At 44.7% G+C, this 20,035-nt stretch overlaps 1 protein-coding gene across 1 annotated transcript in view; it reads left to right on the forward strand.

The window, feature by feature from the left end:
- Window positions 1–20,035, forward strand: part of LOC126295328 (adenylate cyclase type 6) — a 2,630,635-nt gene that overhangs the window by 2,446,546 nt on the left and 164,054 nt on the right. The window contains exons 17-18 of the mRNA XM_049987795.1: window positions 2,782–2,866; window positions 11,398–11,514. Coding sequence (XP_049843752.1) covers window positions 2,782–2,866; window positions 11,398–11,514 — 202 coding nt within the window. The remainder of the gene's footprint in view (window positions 1–2,781; window positions 2,867–11,397; window positions 11,515–20,035) is intronic.

A 20,035-nucleotide genomic window follows, 5' to 3' on the forward strand; every position in this document is an offset into this window, starting at 1 on the left:
TGGGTACCTGCGAAGCGCCTCTGTCACTATTAAAACGCTGTCAAAGTTGAATTGTTTATTAACCATTTTTACAGTCATCTTATTCTACACAGGCCTTGTAGTAGTTGTCTCATTCGCCTTGTTCCACACAGGCCTTTTAGCCGATGTTTCATTCAGCTGCGTGTTGGATTGCTGTTCATGGCTGCCGAGCCAGCTCTGGTGGATGGAGTTTGCTCGATCCCACTCCGAATTCTATGTTGATCCTTGATGAGGCCTCCGCGATGTGTTGTTGTCTGAAGTTGTGTGGCCGGTCGATCTCCTTACTACCGGCCAAAATGGTTTCAGCACTCGCAGGTGCCTAAGTGTTGAACATGATGGTGGACCCCACGAGGCCCAGTTGCCACTTTCCTCGCTGAAGTTCGGTGCTGGTGTGGTGTTGTCGGAAGACAGTCAGTTTCTCCATCAGCAATTGGTAGGCGGCGAACAGTACGAAGTACATGAGGTGAAGACCGTCATCGGAAGTATATCATCGGTTGGTTCGTAGACTGTTCTGGGGAATGTAGAACATAGATTTGCTACAGTGTAGTAATCACGGAATCGAGTGCTATTACTGTGAACGCCATCGATCCCAATGATCAACTCTTCGAGAGCTGGAGAGCTGGAGTATTCAAGGGAGCTAACGTGAGGCTATTACGCAATGCTCGGTTCATAGCGACTGCCTGTGTCCTTCTGATTCTGCTCATAACTACTGTGTCGGTTCTCTGATCTGGTTCTCATGAAATAGGTACTGTTTCTTGCCACCATCTCTTACAAGCTAACTAATATGCTTGTTATGTTTCCAATTCATTTTCTGTCTCATGCAGTTTTCTACCGAGTTCGTGTTCACCCTTTGTCTTGGTGCTGTGTTGTAACATGCTGAAGTCCGATCCACTTGCGACATACCGGTTGTTTTCTGATTCTGTCTCAACCTCTGGCGTGGCCACTCTTTGCTTGTAGCAAGACGAATCAGTGTTAATAAAAAAATTTAACTTTCAACATCTTACTATCCTGTGGTGTAACAGCATATAAGAAAATTAACAAAGTGGTTTTCACAGCTTTTCCAATTTACTGGCTTTTGGACCCTGCACATTCACACATCGCAACAGCATAATATCAATTACGACGATACTAATGTAGGGAGAACACAACACCCTGTCCCTGAGTGGAGGAAATCTGCGAGCTACAGGGAATCGAACGTGGGCACCTCGCTTAGAAATCCACTTCACTGACCACACAGCTACCGAGATGGACAGACTTCTAATTGAGATACCATATACGTGTGTGTTTGTTTGTTAGACATTCGTGCTCTACGTCTTGTAAGAAGGAAAAAAGTACCAGCAGGTGTAGGAATTCTTCAGGTACACGCCTGTGGTCACGACCCCACAACTGTCACATGACTGTCAAATCAATGCATTCACCACCGCTATGCAGATCTGTACAGCGCCACACGACTAGCGCCTGAGAGGAGACAGATATTTTTCGCTGCACTGTACGACGTTTCACAGGCACGTGTCAAGCTGTGAGTGAGGAAATGGCGTTGTATGGAGCAAGACGAGTACCCACATGGAAGCCGCGTGGTCCAACGCGCTGCTTCCCGAGCGAAAATGCGTGCCGGTCTTCTACACGAATCCACCCGGAAGATTAGTGGGGAGGTCTGGTGTGCCGGCCAGCCAGTGGACGGTTTTTAAGGCGAATGCGGTCTGGTTCCCCTTATTGTGCCTCAGTTACACTGTATCGGCGATTGCCGCACAAACACTGACTCCACGTACCCTACACTATAATTATTATACCATGCAAACATTTGGGGTTACACTCGTCTGGTATGGGACGTTCCCAGGAGGGAAAGGGGGGTGGGGATCCACTGGGGATCGAACGGCACAATAACGCTGGATTCGGTATGGGGTGGTCCTGTGGTGCCTTTTTTTTTTGCCTGTGAGGATGGTTGAAAGGCGAAGTATACAAAGAAAAAGTAACAACAAGAGCCTATTTCATCGTTCCGATTGTGAGTAGTGCATCCCACATAAAAGGACGCAAAGACGAATGTTCAAATGTGTGTGAATTCCAAAGGGACGAAACTCCTGAGGCCATCGGGCCCTATACTTACACACTACTTAAACTGACTTATGCTAAGAAAGACACACACACTCATGCCCGAGGGTGGACTCGAACATTCGGCGGGAGGGGCCGCGCAATCCGTGACATGGCGCCTCAAACTGCGCAGCCACTCCGCGCGGTGAGACAAAGACGACCGCAGATGAGCTACACGTGATGTTACCAAGAGAAGTCAAAAATGCATTGGTGTTGGCGGTGGAATCTTTGAAAATCAACTGTGAACGCCGGCATTGCCTTTGCTTTAAGTTTTTTTCAGTTACATACCAACGACTGCATCTCTGTACTCAATAAAAATTGGACACATGTTGTATGGCATTTTTTTTGCAATTCCTCTATACTATCACCTCGTGAAATATTTACAATACCTCCTGAAACACACTGCATAATATATACTAATTAAAAATAAAAAACACTTTTTTCGAAAGCAATAATGTTTAACTATTTATTAATTAACTCTTGAATTTGATGATAAATGTAGAATTCAAATAAGAGTAAAGGAAGTTGCTATCACTGTAAATTGAAGCACCTGTTTTATGTTTACTAGGCAAAAAAGTTACGGACTAAGCAACTCCTTCTTACATAACTAGAAGTCTTTTACTGTTGCAGATGAGAGTGACTTGGCTAACATTATCTCTCGTTCTCTTGTTGCAGCTCAATACCGATGTACGTCTGCATGGCCATTGGGCTCATTGTCCTGGTGGCTGTCAACTACATAATCATAGTCGACGGTTCTAAGGTCAGTAGCTGCACACTTCATTAGTATACCAGCTGGCGAGTTAATTAGAATGGCAGCTGAATCAAAAGTGGCAGACTCCGTGTTCTGCTGCACACCCTCCTCTGCATTAACCCTGCATCGACATTTGTACGACGCGAGCTAAATTATGGTGTGTGGCGGTGGGTACTTCTCGTGGCACAATTATTTTCTCTCCTGCGATGGAATGGGATATGTGCAACTGAATTTCCAGACTAAGAGCTAACACCATAGAATTATTACACAGAAAAATACTGACGTAGATGTACCGGAGTTGCCGTCGCACCTTGTGTAGAAATAAGAGTTGTGTAAGACACAACATCGTAACACCCATTTTTTTCCGTGAACAGTTCAAGATCTCTATGCCAGTTTTCACAAAATACGAAAGCCATGACAGTTGTTGAGCCAAAACTATTTTATGGCTTAGGGCCGGTTTCGGAATAGTGTAATTCCGTCTTCAGCCATACACTGAAACTTTGGGATGAGGTCCTAACTGACCATTAAATTTCAAAGACAAATCAAATGTATCTATATTCTATCTAATTGCTTACTTTTAGACAACCATTTCACAAAACGATTCACCTTTCTTTCAAAGTTTTTTTGTTATTGTCAAGTCTTGTTCAGCTAGCATTAATTGTTTGCACAGTCTTTTGTCCGCTAAATGTCTTGAATTTAGCAGTTCATGCGAAAAAAACTTGACTAACTGTTAAATACAGCAGAAATGTTACATTTTATGCACAAAACAGCTTGGCCTCGAAGATATGAATTTTGTGATATATCATTAACTATCTAGCGCTAGCTCTTTGCACAATATTTTAGTTTCGTCTCAAATCACTAATTATGAGTCTCTCGGAAGTTTCAAGTAGTTAAATGTATTTTTTGCTGAAACTAGACGTCATGCTGGTCAATTTGAGGCGCCATTTGTCATTTTGCTATGAAAATCGAACAAGACTCCATTGTGTAATTCGTATGGAGGTTTGTTTTCGCTCCGCCAAAACATTTGAAAAATGAAAAATGACCAGTAGATTCTTATTAATTGTGACATGATTTCACATTCATTCCTACTGTGTTTTTAATAAGGCGTCAAGAGAAAAATGCAAAGAAAAACAATATATCGGCGACGTATGGCAGGACTACGTACGAGCTCACTAGTGTCTACAATTACATCTATATACACTCCTGGAAATGGAAAAAAGAACACATTGACACCGGTGTGTCAGACCCACCATACTTGCTCCGGACACTGCGAGAGGACTGTACAAGCAATGATCACACGCACGGCACAGCTGACACACCAGGAACCGCGGTGTTGGCCGTCGAATGGCGCTAGCTGCGCAGCATTTGTGCACCGCCGCCGTCAGTGTCAGCCAGTTTGCACGTGGCATACGGTGCTCCATCGCAGTCTTTAACACTGGTAGCATGCCGCGACAGCGTGGACGTGAACCGTATGTGCAGTTGACGGACTTTGAGCGAGGGCGTATAGTGGGCATGCGGGAGGCCGGGTGGACGTACCGCCGAATTGCTCAACACGTGGGGCGTGAGGTCTCCACAGTACATCGATGTTGTCGCCAGTGGTCGGCGGAAGGTGCACGTACCCGTCGACCTGGGACCGGACCGCAGCGACGCACGGATGCACGCCAAGACCGTAGGATCCTACGCAGTGCCGTAGGGGACCGCACCGCCACTTCCCAGCAAATTAGGGACACTCTTGCTCCTGGGGTATCGGCGACGACCATTCGCAACCGTCTCCATGAAGCTGGGCTACGGTCCCACACACCGTTAGGCCGTCTTCCGCTCACGCCCCAACATCGTGCAGCCTGCCTCCAGTGGTTTCGCGACAGGCGTGAATAGAGGGACAAATGGAGACGTGTCGTCTTCAGCCATGAGCGTCGCTTCTGCCTTGGTGCCAATGATGGGTCGTATGCGTGTTTGGCGCCGTGCAGTTGAGCGCCACAATCAGGACTGCATACGACCGAGGCACACAGGGCCAACACCCGGCATCATGGTGTGGGGAGCGATCTCTACACTGGCCGTACACCTCTGGTGATCGTCGAGGGGACACTGAATAGTGCACGGTACATCCAAACCGTCATCGAACCCATCGTTCTACCATTCCTAGACCGGCAAGGGAACTTGCTGTTCCAACAGGACAATGCACGTCCACATGTATCCCGTGCCACCCAACGTGCTCTAGAAGGTGTAAGTTAACTACCCTGGCCAGCAATATCTCCGGATCTGTCCCCCATTGAGCATGTTTGGGACTGGATGAAGTGTCGTCTCACGCGGTCTGCACGTCCAGCACGAACCCTGGTCCAGCTGAGGCGCCAGGTGGAAATGGCATGGCAAGCCGTTCCACAGGACTACATCCAGCATCTCTACGATCGTCTCCATGGGAGAATAGCAGCCTGCATTGCTGCGAAAGGTGGATATACACTGTACTAGTGCCGACATTGTGCATGCTCTGTTGCCTGTGTCTATGTGCCTGTGGTTCTGTCAGTGTGATCATGTGATGTATCTGACCCCAGGAATGTGTCAATAAAGTTTCCCCTTCCTGGGACAATGAATTCACGGTGTTCTTATTTCAATTTCCAGGAGTGTACATACTCCACGAGTCACGGTACGTGCGTGGCGGAAGGTGCCCTGCACCACTGTTAACTCATTTGCTTTGCTGTTCCGCTCGCAAACAAAACGAGGGGAAAACGATTATCTACAGGACTCCGTATGCGCCCTAATTTCTCATCAGGGTCCTCACGTGTAATTTTTGTTGGTGGCAGTAGAATCGTTCTGCAGTCACCTTCAAATACCTGTTCTCTAAATTTTCTCAGTAGTGCTCCACGAAAAGAACGTCGCATTCCCTCCAGGAATTCCCATTTGTGTTCGCAAAGCATCTCCGTAACACTTGCGTGGTTTTCGAACCTACCGGTACCAAACCTAGCAGCTCGCGTCTGATTTGCTTCGACGTCTTTGTTTAATCTGACCTGGTACATATCCCAAACGCTCCAGCAGTATTCACGAATAGGTCGCACTAGAGTCCTATATGAGGTCTCCTTTACAGGCGAACCACTCTTTCAAAAATACTCCCAATAAACCGAAGCTGGCTAATTATCTTTCCTACCGCAATCTTCACACTCTGCAACGCTAAGTCCAGATATTTAAATCGCGTGATTGCGTCAAGCAGGACACTGCTAATGCTGTATCCGAAAATTGTTGTTGTTTTTGTTGTTGTCTTCAGCCTGAAGACTGGTTTGATGCATCTCTCCATGCTACTCTATCCTGTGAAAGCTTCTTCATCTCTGAGTAACTACTGCAACCTACATCCCTCTGAATCTGTTTACTGTACTCATCTCTTGATCTCCCTGTAGGGTTTTTACCCCCACACTTCCTCAAGCATAAAACTGTCGTCCGCTTGGTGTCTCAGAAAGTATCCTATAACCTATCCCTTTTTCTAGTCAAATTACGCCAAAAAAAATTCTTTTCTCCTGAATTAGGTGCACGATCTGCTCATCTAATCTACAGCATTCTTCTACAGCACCACATTTTAAAAGCTTCTATTCTCTTCTCATCTAAACTGTTTATCGTCTCTGTTTCACTTCCATACATGACCACACTTCACACTATTACCTTCAGAAAATTTCTAATACGTGAATCCATATCCGATTTTAACAAATTTCTCTTCTTCAGGAACGCATTTCTTGCAGTTGCCAATCTCAGTTTTATATCCTCTCTACTTCAGCTTTCATAAGTTATTTTGCTGTACAAAAACCAAACATCATCCACTACTTTAGGTGTCTCGAATCGTAATCTAATTCTCTGAGCATCACCTGATTTAGTTCGACAACATTCAATTACCCTTGTCTTGCTTTTGTTGATGTTCATCTTATATCCTCTCTCCAAGACACTGTCCATTCCGTTCAACTACTCTTCCTAGTCCTTTGCTGTCTCTGACAGAATTACAACGTCATCGCCACATCTCAGAGCTTTGTTCCTCCTCCCCGAACTTTAATTCCCCTTACAGCTCGCTCAATGTACAGATTGAACAACATGGGAGATACCGTGCAAACCTGTTTCAGTTCCTTCTCAACCACTGCTTCCCTATTATGTTCATCTAGTTTTATAATTGCCGTTTGGTTTGTGTACAAGTTGTATATAGCGTTTTGCTGCCAGTATTTTTCCCGTGCCACCTCCAGAATTTCAAATGAAGTATTCCACTCAACATTTCCAAAGCATTTTCTAAGTCTACAAACGCTATAGACGTAAGTATGCCATTATTTATCGAATCTTGAAAAAGAAGTCGTACGGTCAGGATTGCCTCTCGCCTTCTTACATTTCTCCAAAATCGAAATTGATTTTTCCAAACGTCGCCTTCTACCAGTTTTCCCAGTCTTCTGTAAACGATTCTTGTTAGTATTTTGCAGTTGTGACTTATTAAACTGATAGTTTGGTAATATTCACACTTGTCAGCACCTGCTTTCTTGTAATTGGAATTATTGCAATCTTCCTGAAGTCTGAGGGTGTTTCATCTGTTTCATACATCTTGCCCACCAGGCCGAAGACTTTGTCATCGCTGGCTCTCCCAAGGCTAATGGTAGTTTTGACAGAATGTCGTCTGCTCCTGTGGCCTTGTTTTGACTTAGGTCTTTCAGTGCTCGGTCAAATTCTTCTCGCATATTATATCTCCAATGTCATCTTCATTTACGTCCTCTATCATTACTATAATACAGCGTTCAAGCTTACCTCCCTTGTATACAACCTCTACTTATTCTTGACACCTCTGAACTTTCCCTTCTTCGCTAGGACTGGTTTTCCACCTGGGATCGTGATATTCATACAGCCCCTTCTCTGTTCTCCAAAGGTCTCTTTAATTTTCCTGTAGGCGGTGTTCATCTTTTATCTAGTTAAAGATGCTTCTAAATCATTACATTTGTCTTCTAGCCGCTCCTGGTAAGCAATTTTCGACTTCCTGACAATCTCATTTTTAGACGTTTGTATTCCCTTTAGCCTGCTTCATTTGCTGCATTTTTATATTTTCTCCTTTCAACAGTGAGATTCAATATGTCCTGTGCTATCAAGTATTTCTACTTCCTTGTCTTTTTACCTATTTGATCTTTTACTGTCTTCGTATTTCACGTTCCTCTCATCCGACCTGGTGCAGACCCTAAACACTCGAACAGTACTCACGAATAGGTCGCACCAGCATCCCATATGCGGCCTCCTTTACAGATGAACCACAGTTTCACAAAATTCTCCCAGTAAAGCAAAGTCGACCATTCACCTTCCCTATCGCAGTCCTCACTTGCTCGTTTCATTTCACGTCACTTTGCAACGTTAAGCCCATACATTTAAATGAGATGACTGTGTCAAGTAGGAATGCTCCATCGGAACACTGCGGATCTGTTTTTCCTACTTATCTGCATTAACTTCCTTTTTCCTACATTGAGAGCTAGCTGGCATCCTTCATACCAGCAATACTCTGATTAAAATTGCTTGATAGTTGACACTTCAAGCGTTGGAGTTAGTGTTCTCCAACCAGGGCGCTGAACTTCACGCCCGATCTGTTCACTGTTGCCAAGCTGCCTCAACACTTAGTCGATTTACTTCCAGTTCCTTCTTTCTTGTCGTGTTTGGATGCCATATGATCGGTCTCGCTTTTTTATTTCGTATTTAATCAAAAATGATAACCACACCAAAAACTACACATACACACACACAATCGAGCGCTCGGGTCCACACGCACACACACACAACTATGCTAATAAAATATAGACGTTTCATACACAGCACTAACTAAACATTGCTCGATGCTTCTGCGATTTAGCACCAGGTATACATTTTAGCATCACTACCAAGATCGGTTTACATTGGATAAGCTTCGCACGATATTGCGTGAAACAGCATGTTTGAAGGCTGCAGTTTATCGCTGCGACTGTGTGAGCACAGCCATAAACATAAGAACTTACTTCAGTGTTGCAGACTAGATCAAAGGATTGTGTATTAATCTGCTGTGCTAAAAGCTGTAGCTTCGATCTCCTTAAATGCAACAAAATATTTTACTTCTATGTCTAATCAAAATCCTGTGATTATTTTTATTCAATTAATTGGTTTAAATGTATTTTTTTATTTCGAATTCTTCGTCACATCATTTTCGTTATTGTACTGACTTTTTTTTATTTGCTCTTATTTTCTTCCTAGCATTCTTTTTTGTGTGGAATCTGCTTGTATCGCCCATAATCTGTAACGAAATATGAATGAGGACTGACCAGTTGGTCACTCAGCATTCGTGTAGCGAGTTTGATAATACCTTTAGGTAACCCACGAAATCGAGAACTTATAGTTTGCTCTTAGCGCAGAAACTCAATTTCTTCTGTTCTGCGTTTGCAGCCTTAATAGCCATACATAAAGCGATCGTGATTTTAGTTCTGCTGCGGATTGGTGAACGCCGTTTTCTCGGATACATAGCATATCACGAGGCTATGGTTAGGTCAGGACATGAGTTTACACTCTGGGCTACAAAACGCGCCGTCTACCGTTAAGGGGGGTAGGACGTCAAACGGGCCGACTTGGAGCAGGAGAGGCACCACAGGACATTTTATTTTCTACTGTCTATACTTTTACAAATTGTAATTTTTCCTCCTACCTATGTGATTATGTAGTTCTCAATTCGTTCGAGCAATCAATTATTCACAATAGAAAACACAGTCATAACTCAGTCACTGAAAATGATTCAGAAATTTTACTCGTTATAATGAAATCAGGCGATGATTCTTCTTCTCTGCAGGCTCGTGCTTTGCGGCAGTCTGCTAATCTGTACAAATAAAATGCCTCATATTTTTGGGAGCGTTGTATAATCAGTCGGGAAACCTCAGATCAAGCGGATATTTGGCTTTGATGAAGTTTAACCTTCCGAAGAATTAATGGAATTCTTCGATTATTAAATGCAGGTTCGTATCCAGTCTTTCGGAAGTTCCCTTCTGATTAACAACTACGCAATATATCGGTGAATATCATTAATTCTCAAATGTCAAATAATGTAAATTGTTAGTCACCTTTTGTATGAAGGAGCAACATATTTACATTATTTGACATTCGAGAATTAATGATATTCATCGATATATATATATATATATATATATATATATATATATATATATATATATATATATATATATATCCCTTTTAATCACACAATTTCGTACCAGTTATTTTTTGTCATAAATCTCAATATTCAGATTACAATTCTTCAAACAATGCTAAGGCTAATCGGCACAAAGACAACCTCGGAAGCTTTTTTCTAACAACTACTAGAGAGAGTACTACAAAGAATAATTATGCGCTCATGGCAGAGCTATTGTATGAAACTACTTTGCGCATGGATTCTGCGAGCATGAAGATAGAAAATTAGAAAACGTCATTCAAGGGTAGAATTGTATCAGAATAATTCATCGAATAGAAAGAGATACTACAAAATAAATTCATAGAACTTTGTCAGCATGACCAGGAAGGATTCAGGATTCACACTCGTAGCAGCGGAACTTCAAAAACATAACAAAATAGTTTTTTTTTACATGTGAAATTTCATCATTTTTTCACTTACTATTGGCTGCATTTGTTGCTGTAGGTACACTTTTCTTCACAAGTACCCATATTCGTCTGTCTGCTCAATACCCTTTTAAATTAGACTCGTCCGACCAGGTAACATATTTCCAGTCATCAACAGTCCAATGTCAGTGTTGACAGCCCCGGGCAAGGTGTAAAGCTTTGTGTCGTGCATTCATCAAGGGTGCACAAGTGGGCCTTCAGCTCCAAAAGCCCATATGGATGATGTTTCATTGAATGGTTTGGACACTGACACTTGTTGATCGCCCAGCATTGAAGTCTGCAGCAATTTGCGGAAGGGTTGCACTTCTGTCATGCAGAACAATTCTCTTCAGTCGACGTTGGTCCTGTTCTTGCAGGACCTTTATCCAGCCGCGCCGATGCCTGACAACTGATGTTGTACTCGATTCCTGATGTTCACGGAATGCTCGTGAAATGGTCGTATGGGAAAGTCCCCTCTTCATCGCAACCTGTGAGATGCTGTGTCTCAATGCTCCTGTGCCGACTATACCGCTACTCACATAAATCTTTATAACCTGCCATTGTAGGTACAGTAACCAATCCAACAAGTGTGTGAGACGCTTGTCGTCTTGTATAGGAGTTACTGACCACATCGCTGTGTTCTGCCTGTTTACATATCTCTTTATTTGCATACTCAAGCCTATACCAATTTCTTTGGCGCTTCAGTGTGAGTCTTATAATTAGGCACTGCAAGTCTGGTTTATTCCCTGAGATAGGAAAAAATGAAACTCCAATGTATCATATATGCTACATAGAGACTGAGGCTATAAAACTTTTGTTGTAATTCACCTTGTATCCTTCTACAATCACTCTCCTTTGACTCCCTTCTGTACATAACAGCAGCATCAGCAAACAACCGCAGATGGCTGCCCACCCACTTATTTCACCGTGTGTTGTTGCAGTCCGCGCCGGGCCCCATCCGCAGGCTGTCAGAGAAGGTGTTCCAGGACCGTGCAGCGGCGCAGCTGCTGGCCGCCATCTCGCTGGCCGCTACCACGCTGGTGGCGCTCTCCCCCCTGGTAAGTCGCCCCTACCACGCTGGTGGCGCTCTCCCCCCTGGTAAGTCGCCACTACCACGCTGGTGGCGCTCTCCCCACTGGTAAGTCGCCACTACCACACTAGTGGCGCTCTCCCCCCTGGTAAGTCGCCCCTACCACGCTGGTGGCGCTCTCCCCACTGGTAAGTCGCCCCTACCACGCTGGTGGCGCTCTCCCCACTGGTAAGACGCCCCTACCACGCTGGTGGCGCTCTCCCCCCTGGTAAGTCGCCACTACCACGCTGGTGGCGCTCTCCCCACTGGTAAGTCGCCACTACCACACTGGTGGCGCTCTCCCCCCTGGTAAGTCGCTCCTCCCACACTGCTGGCGTCCCCCCACCCCAATGGTAAGTCGCCCCTACCACGTTGGTGGTACCATGGCAGAGAGCGCATCGCCGAGCACCTGCAAGCTATTCATGGCGTTGCACTGCTACTACTGGATGCTTCACTCTGTCAAACAATGTCTTCAGCTACAAACACTAATAATAAGAAATTCTCCTGATTTAAATAATGAATTCTGCACCAGTTTCTTTTTTGCAGCTTAGTACAATGCGTTTCTAGAATTTCTTCTCATTTTCAAGTACATTTGTGTATTTGTTTACATGAATATGTTTGGTGATGATTGCATGTGTGATTTTCATTATTTAAATCATAATGACATATTTGTAGGATTTCCCAAAACGTCTAATATGATGAACGAAATTAAGAAAAGAATTGTCATTTCAATATTTTTCATCGTTCATTATTTGCTTCTGCAAGGTGTTTAAAAAAATATTTTTACAAACTTAGGGGACAGGTTCATTAAAGAAAAACAAGAAAAAAGTCCAGATAAACATATGTCACAAAATACTTCTTTTTTGAGTTATTTGGTATGAAGCAGAATAGTATGGGGTGGAAATTAGAAAGAGTTTTATTGAAACTCACTCACATAGCTTCAAGAAAATTCATGTCATGCCAGACATGGAGGCAAAAGCAGGATGCAAGCCATAACGTCACAAGTGGATCAAGTCGACGATTCTGCCTGCCGAGAAAGTAATTGCATTTGGCAGAAAACAGGACGGGAAACCAAAGGAAGTGAGACAAGCATATTTGTTAGCTTGTAAGGCATGTTGGGTAAACTGTGTTTATTCCACGAGAGTACGTAGTGAGGGACTGACAAAGCGAATGGTTCAAATGGCTCTGAGCACTATGGGACTTCTGAGGTCATCAGTCCCCTGGAACTTTCAACTACTTAAACCTAACTAACCTAAGGACATCACACACATCCATGCCTGAGCCTCACAAAGCAGTTAATACCCAGTTAAGTGAATGTAGCAGAATAAGGACATGGTGGGTCATTACAAACCGAGGTTTGAATCATAGCCTCACACTAACTCCCTTTATATACACCAGCTCTGTGGATCTTGTGATGAGTTGATCAGTGGGATGAACAGCATTCACAGTAATAGCACTCGATTCCATCAGTACAATACTGCAGTGGTGAATCTGTCCTAGATGCTCCAGTACACTCTATGAACTAGCTGAAGATGTACTTGGGAGGGCCTTCATTGGATGACTTCATACTGCTCACTGTCTACCGTCTATCGCAGGAAGCTTCCAGTACCAGACTTGAACATGGAAGCCAGCAACACGGCTTCGTGGGTTCCACATTCCTGTTCCTCAACCAAGCACCTTTGGGTGTGGAAACATACCAGGGGTAGGGAGGATATCAACCGACCACACGACTACCGACATCAGGTACTTTGCGGATGGGTCATCGAGGGTCATCGTAGAATTCGGAGTGGAACAGAGTACACTCCAGCACCGGTATGAGAACCACTTTGTACTGGCTGCCGCCGCGCCGGTTGGGTCGCTGGCATCACCTCCTGGGTGTTCAAACGCTGAGGTGACTCGATGGACGTCAGCTAGGATCCAACACACAGCTGAATTAGATACACCTGAGGCTGTTGCAGAAGAACTATGATTTGTAAACATTGAGAATAACTAATTCAATTCTAACAATGCTCCACTCGCTTCTTCGATGCTTAACACATTCCCGGTAGCTCTCCTGATTTCACGCAGAGGTATCTCCTCTTGGCCCTTGGGGGGGGGGGGGAGGGGGTCTTGATGAAAGTTGATATTCAGCGACTTTCCAGGTTCAGGCCAACACCTCCACTTGTACATGCACTCTTTTGACTCTCTGTATGCTAGGTGGCGGTCTCCGACAATTGCCCACCTCCATCATTCCTCTGTCTTCATTTTACCCATTGTAAACATGTAGTACAGGTGTGCGTTAACTGGAATTGCTCCATTCAAGCACAGCAGGGAATTCATTTTGTGAACGACCAGACACGTGTTTTTTAAGCCTCATGAATTATAATAGATTCAGTGGTGGACGGCTGCACTTGCAGAGAGAGTGACCACATACTATGGCTCTAGGAAGACCATATCTTACTCGTACACCAGATCAGGAAGAGCATGTTTTATGGCCTGTTGAGGAAGAGTTGGCTATCAGCTCAAGAAAAGTGACCCTGGCATCTGGTATGTCGCCAACTTCAGCATAACGCACAGTTTACAAGCAAGTCATATACCCATATCCTCTTCAATGTGTGCAGGGTGTTAATATTTAGAAGAGATGAACCAATAAATTGCCACAAGCAATACAGATGGACCGATCGCAGTCCTTGTGCTACAGCAAAGGCTAAACATCAGCATCAAAATGGTTCAAATGGCTCTGAGCACTATGGGACTTAGCATCTGACGTCATCAGTCCCCTAGGACTTAGAACTACTTAACCTAAGGACATCACACACATCCATGTCCGAGGCAGGATTCGAATCTGCGACCGTAACGGTCACGCGGTTCCACCCCGGCCGGCCATTAGCATCACTTTAAGATTAATGAGAGGGCTGGAACTGTAGATGACTGTGTGGTGGGGTCATACTTCTCCCACCACGTCTTACATGAACCCTCTACATTCAAAAACCTGCTAGAAGCTGTGACTTTGCAGATAAGAAGAAACACATGATTTATGCATGATGGAGCTCCAGCACCTTTCAGTTTCAGTGTTGGAGACGCACTGGCTGGTATCTACTGTGACAGATGGACAGGTAGATGGGGAACAGTTCCATGGCCTGGACGTTCCATAGAACTGCATACACTGGGTTATTGTCTCTGGGGGACCTCAAACAAATGGTCTATGCAGCTATCCAGCTGAATGCAGAAACTCTTCATCGACGTGTCATGGAAGCCTGTGAAACCATTTGAAACTCTCAGGGAGTAGCTGAAGTTGGTCTACAGACAGTACTTCGACGAGTGCAGCGTGTTTAGGAGAGAGAGGAGGACATTTTAAGTATTTATTGTCAGCTTATATGTTAATGAGCTACCATCACCTAAATTATAGACTTTCATGAAAAACTCGAAAACGGAGGACTTTTCGGACATACGTTTATGTGAACTTTTGGCTTGTTTGCATCCAAGGAATATGTCAGCAATATTTGCAAAAGTATTTTTAAAATACCATATACATTCTTGAAGGGATATTCCAGCTGTTTGTGTTGTGCCATAGGAGTTCCACTTCTTTGTATATATGTATCATCTTCAGTGGGCTCTAGTGCACTTTTGTTTTATCTACATAATAACTGCGCTGTATAATCATCCCATATAAGTAATACTTTCTTTGTTATTCTCTTATTGGTAACTCCACTGGGAAGAACTGCTTGTCACAAACACCAGGCACCACATAGTAATGGATTTCTGAAACAATGTCTCCACGATATTGTACTTGGAACGAGTCTAGGAACATGGAACAGCATGCCAAAACCACAATACCATCAACACGGCTTTTGTGAAAAATGTTGCGTGGAATGTTTCACATTTCTGTTCGTTAAACTGAAACCGACCATGGACAATATCGGCACTGAACAAGACGACGTAACAGGCAAATGCCTCAAATGAAGAATTCAACAGAATTTTATCACAGCGCTCACGAATGAAGACTGAGCGCGCTGTGTTCAACTGCACTGAGAACGCGGGCAGACTGTTTTTTGCATTCAGCTGACAGGTGGCCGTTCCTAACTATTTATGGTGCTCTAAAAAATATTGAGCAGCTAGTGTCCGATTAAAAACAAATTCGAGGAGCGCTCAACAAGTAATGCACCACATTCTTTTCTTGGTCAATTTTGGTTGAAACACTGCAGAATTTGTTGTGGAACATCGTGGAATATACCGACTTCAACCCATTTAGTTGCATGAAGTTTCGATACGATGCGGCACTATACTTAGCTTTCAAAATGGCGTCTATAATGGAGATGCGTACCAAGCACAGAGCTGCAATTGGATTTATTTTGGTGAAAAAGCAGAGCATTGCAGATATTTGTTGGCACTTGTAACATCTCTACGGAGACCTGGCAGTGAACAAAAGCGTGGTGAGCCGTTGGGCGAGGCATCAGTCGTCATCGAAACAAGTATCTCCCACATGCCAGCCTTCCACACACGGCTGTTATTTCTGCAGTGTTGGAACTTGTGCAGACTGTCATTCGAGTTGATCGACGGTTCACAATCAAAAACCTGGGTGTATAACTTAACGTCTCTGTTGGTGGTGCTGACACACTCGTTAATGTATTGAGGTACTCAAAGGTGTGCTCCTTTTGAGTTCCTCGTCAACTGACAGAAGATCATAAACAGCAACGAAGTATCCAGAATGAGATTTTCACTCTGCAGCGGAGTGTGCGCTGATATGAAACTTCCTGGCAGATTAACTTCCCGAGTTCGAGTCTCGGTGGGGCAGACAGTTTTAATCTGCCAGGAAGTTTCAGCAACGAAGTACTATCTGCATATAACCGGTTACGTGTTTCGAGACTTATCGCCGCAAACTTTTGTCGAACATGAGATCACTTCCAACCGGAAAAAAACGGCGATCAGTGGCGTGACGCCACATCGCCTGCCCTCCGAAGAAAAAGTTCAAAGACACAGCCTCCCAGTAAAGTCATGAAGACAGTCTGCTGGGCCTGTTAATAGGTTATTCTGTTTGATGTCTTCTCTTACGGTGCAACGATCAACTCTGAAGTGTGTTGTGCTACCCTCACGAAACTGAGGAAGCAACTTCAGAAAATAAACTTCTCCTTCTCCGTGACAACGCGAGCCCACACCAAAGGCTGTGCATCCGAGAGGAAGTCATAAAATTTCCTCAACGACCCTACATCCTGGACCTCGCACCTTCCAACTCCATCTGTTTGGCCCAAAGAAGGATACACTCAATGGGAAGCAGTACATTGATGACAGGGAGGTCATTGTTGCTGCAAGACGTTGGCTCCGACGTCGACCGGAAGACTGCACGAAGACTGTGTTAAACAACAGGATTTGTAAGCTATAGAGTCGAGAAAATACATTGAAACGCCAAAGAAACTCGTGTAGGCATGCGTATTCAAATACAGAGGTAACTGGCCAGAATGGCTGAGTGGTTCTAGGTGCTTCAGTCTGGAACCACGCGACCGCTACGGTCGCAGGTTCGAATCCTGCCTCGGGCATGGATGTGTGTGATGTCCTTTGGTTAGTTAGGTTTAAGTAGTTCTACGTTCTATGGGAGTGATGACCTCAGATGTTAAGTCCCATAGTGCTCAGAGCCATTTGAAATACAGAGACACAATACGGAGCTCCGGTCGGCATCGCCTGTATAAGTACAGTTGTTAGATCGGTTACTGCTGCTGCAATGCCAGGTTATCAAGATTTAACGGATAATATTCTTCTCGGGTATGCAGCCGGATCATAACGTCTTCAGGACACAATATTTCCGCGGTGTAACTGGCCGCCATCTTCAGGTGAGAGTGCTGGTGCACGATCTCGCCGGAACTGACTTCCCAGCGCAAGCGGCGGCCCCTATATAGGCCGCAGAAGACCCACAACGCGTGCGCGGGAAGTTGCCGTAACTGCCCTCTAGCGCAGTAGACGTACCCCGCCGCCAGTGATGGAAACAGGCGAAATCGAGATATTTTATTCCGACGATAGAACCACAGACCGTTGTTTTTTAATGTCAGATAACACTGGGTCCCAAGTCTTGCTTAAAAGAAAACTCTTGTCTCTATTAATAAGATTGTCAGATAACCGAATCTCTATGGATTCTTTTAAAATACAGTCCCAATAGCGAGATGCAGGGGCAACCATTTGTGTCTCGTCATATAGTATTCTGTGTCCCTCGGTGAGACAGTGTTCCGCCACTGCAGACTTCTCAGGTTGAAGCAGCCTTGTGTGCCGCTGATGCTCAACACATCGCTCATGAATGGTCCGGATTGACCAATATAAGTCTTTCCACAGTGGCAAGGGATCTTGTACACACCGGGCTTCCTCAAACCCAAGTCATCCTTGACAGAGCCAAGGAGCGCTCTAATCTTGGCTGGCGGACGAAAAATACTTTTGATGTGATATCTTTTCAGAATCCTTCCTATCTTCGAGGAAATTCTCCCAGCAAAAGGCAGAAAAGCTACCGATTTGCAGGTATCTTCTGGTGGTTCAGGCGAAGGTCCAAACTGGGAAGCACGACGGATCTGTTTATCTGTATAGCCATTCTACTTGAACACAATCTTAAGGTGGTCCAATTCTTGTGTCAAGCTTTCTCCATCTGAAATGGCATAAGCTCTTCTCGCCAACGTCCGCAGGACCTCCCCGTACGCTGGAACGATGGATGACAGCTAGAAGCATGTAAGTAACGGTCCGTGTGCGTAGACTTTCGATAAACGCTGTGTCCCAGTGACCCATCATCCTTTCTGTACACCAGAACATCCAGAAACGGAAGCTTTCCATCATTTTCCACCACCATGGTAAATTTAATGCTAGGATGCAAGGAATTGAAATGATCTAGGAGGCGGTCCAGAGCTTCTCTCCCATGAGGCCACACCATAAACGTATCGTCAACGTACCTCCAAAAACAGGTTGGTTTTAAGGACGCAGTCTTCAGCGCCATGTCCTCAAAATCTTCCATGAAAAGATTGGCGACTATTGGGGACAAAGGGCTCCCCATAGCCACTCCGTCAGTCTGTTCAAAATATTTGTCATTGAATAAAAAGTACGTCGACGTTAACAAGTGGCGACAAACCCTGGTTGTTTCCTCATCCAATTTCTCACCAATTAATTGCAAGGATTCTTCCAGAGGAACCCGGGTAAAATGCGACACGACATCAAAGCTCACAAGCAAATACCAGGGACTAAGAGACAAGGACTTCAATCTCTGAATAAGCACCATAGAATTGGAAATGTGATGTTCACATTTACCGACGTGAGGGCCAAGAACAGATGCTAAATACTTGGCTAGATTGTAGGTAGGAGCACCCAAATTACTCACGATCGGACGGAGGGGGACCCCTTTCTTATGAATCTTGGGTAGACCGTATAATCTCGGTGGCACGGCAGCACCAGGACGAAGTTTTTTGAGAACGTCGTCAGGTAAAGAACTCTTCTTCAACAGTGAAAGCGTCTTATGTTTTATCCGTTCAGTTGGGTCGTTCTGGAATGTTCTTTAAGCTGAAGAGATTAGGCAAGAGGTCTCACATACACTGCGGCGGGCGCCGCCTCCACGGAGTAACATCTCCACTCTCGAAAGGGCAGCCGTCCGGTCCATTAGAGAAGACGAAGATCTGATAGTTCTACCAGCGGACAAAGGCAACGCAACTGTTCTTCTGTCACGTGATGACTATCTGGGAAAGATGGATCTCTTACTTGAAGACTCAGCATACAGAACATTGCAGGACAACCCAACTGAACGGATAAAACATAAGACGCTTTCACTGTTGAAGAAGAGTTCTTTACCTGACGACGTTCTCAAAAAACTTCGTCCTGGTGCCGCCGTGCCACCGAGATTATACGGCCTACCCAAGATTCATAAGAAAGGGGTCCCGCTCCTTCCGATCGTGAGTAATTTGGGCGCTCCTACCTACAATCTAGCCAAGTATTTAGCATCCGTTCTTGTCCCTCACGTCGGTAAATGTGAACATCACATTTCCAATTCTATGGTGTTTATTCAGAGATTGAAGTCCTTGTCTCTTAGTCCCTGGTATTTGCTTGTGAGCTTTGATGTCGTGTCGCATTTTACCAGGGTTCCTCTGAAAGATTCCTTGCAATTAATAGGTGAGAAATTGGATGAGGAAACAACCAGGCTTTGTCGCCACGTGTTAACGCCGACGTACTTTTTATTCAATGACAAATATTTTGAACAGACTGACGGAGTGGCTATGGGGAGCCCTTTGTCCCCAATAGTCGCCAATCTTTTTATGGAAGATTTTGAGGACATGGCGCTGAAGACGGCGTCCTTAAAACCAACCTGTTTTTGGAGGTACGTTGACGATACGTTTATGGTGTGGCCTCATGGGAGAGAAGCTCTGGACCGCCTCCTAGATCATTTCAATTCCTTGCATCCTAGCATCAAATTTACCATGTAGGTGGAAAATGATGGAAAGCTTCCGTTTCTGGATGTTCTGGTGTACAGAAAGGATGATGGGACACTGGGACACAGCGTTTATCGAAAGCCTACGCAC

Source organism: Schistocerca gregaria, chromosome 11 (assembly GCF_023897955.1).
Source record: "Schistocerca gregaria isolate iqSchGreg1 chromosome 11, iqSchGreg1.2, whole genome shotgun sequence".
NCBI lineage: Eukaryota > Metazoa > Arthropoda > Insecta > Orthoptera > Acrididae > Schistocerca > Schistocerca gregaria.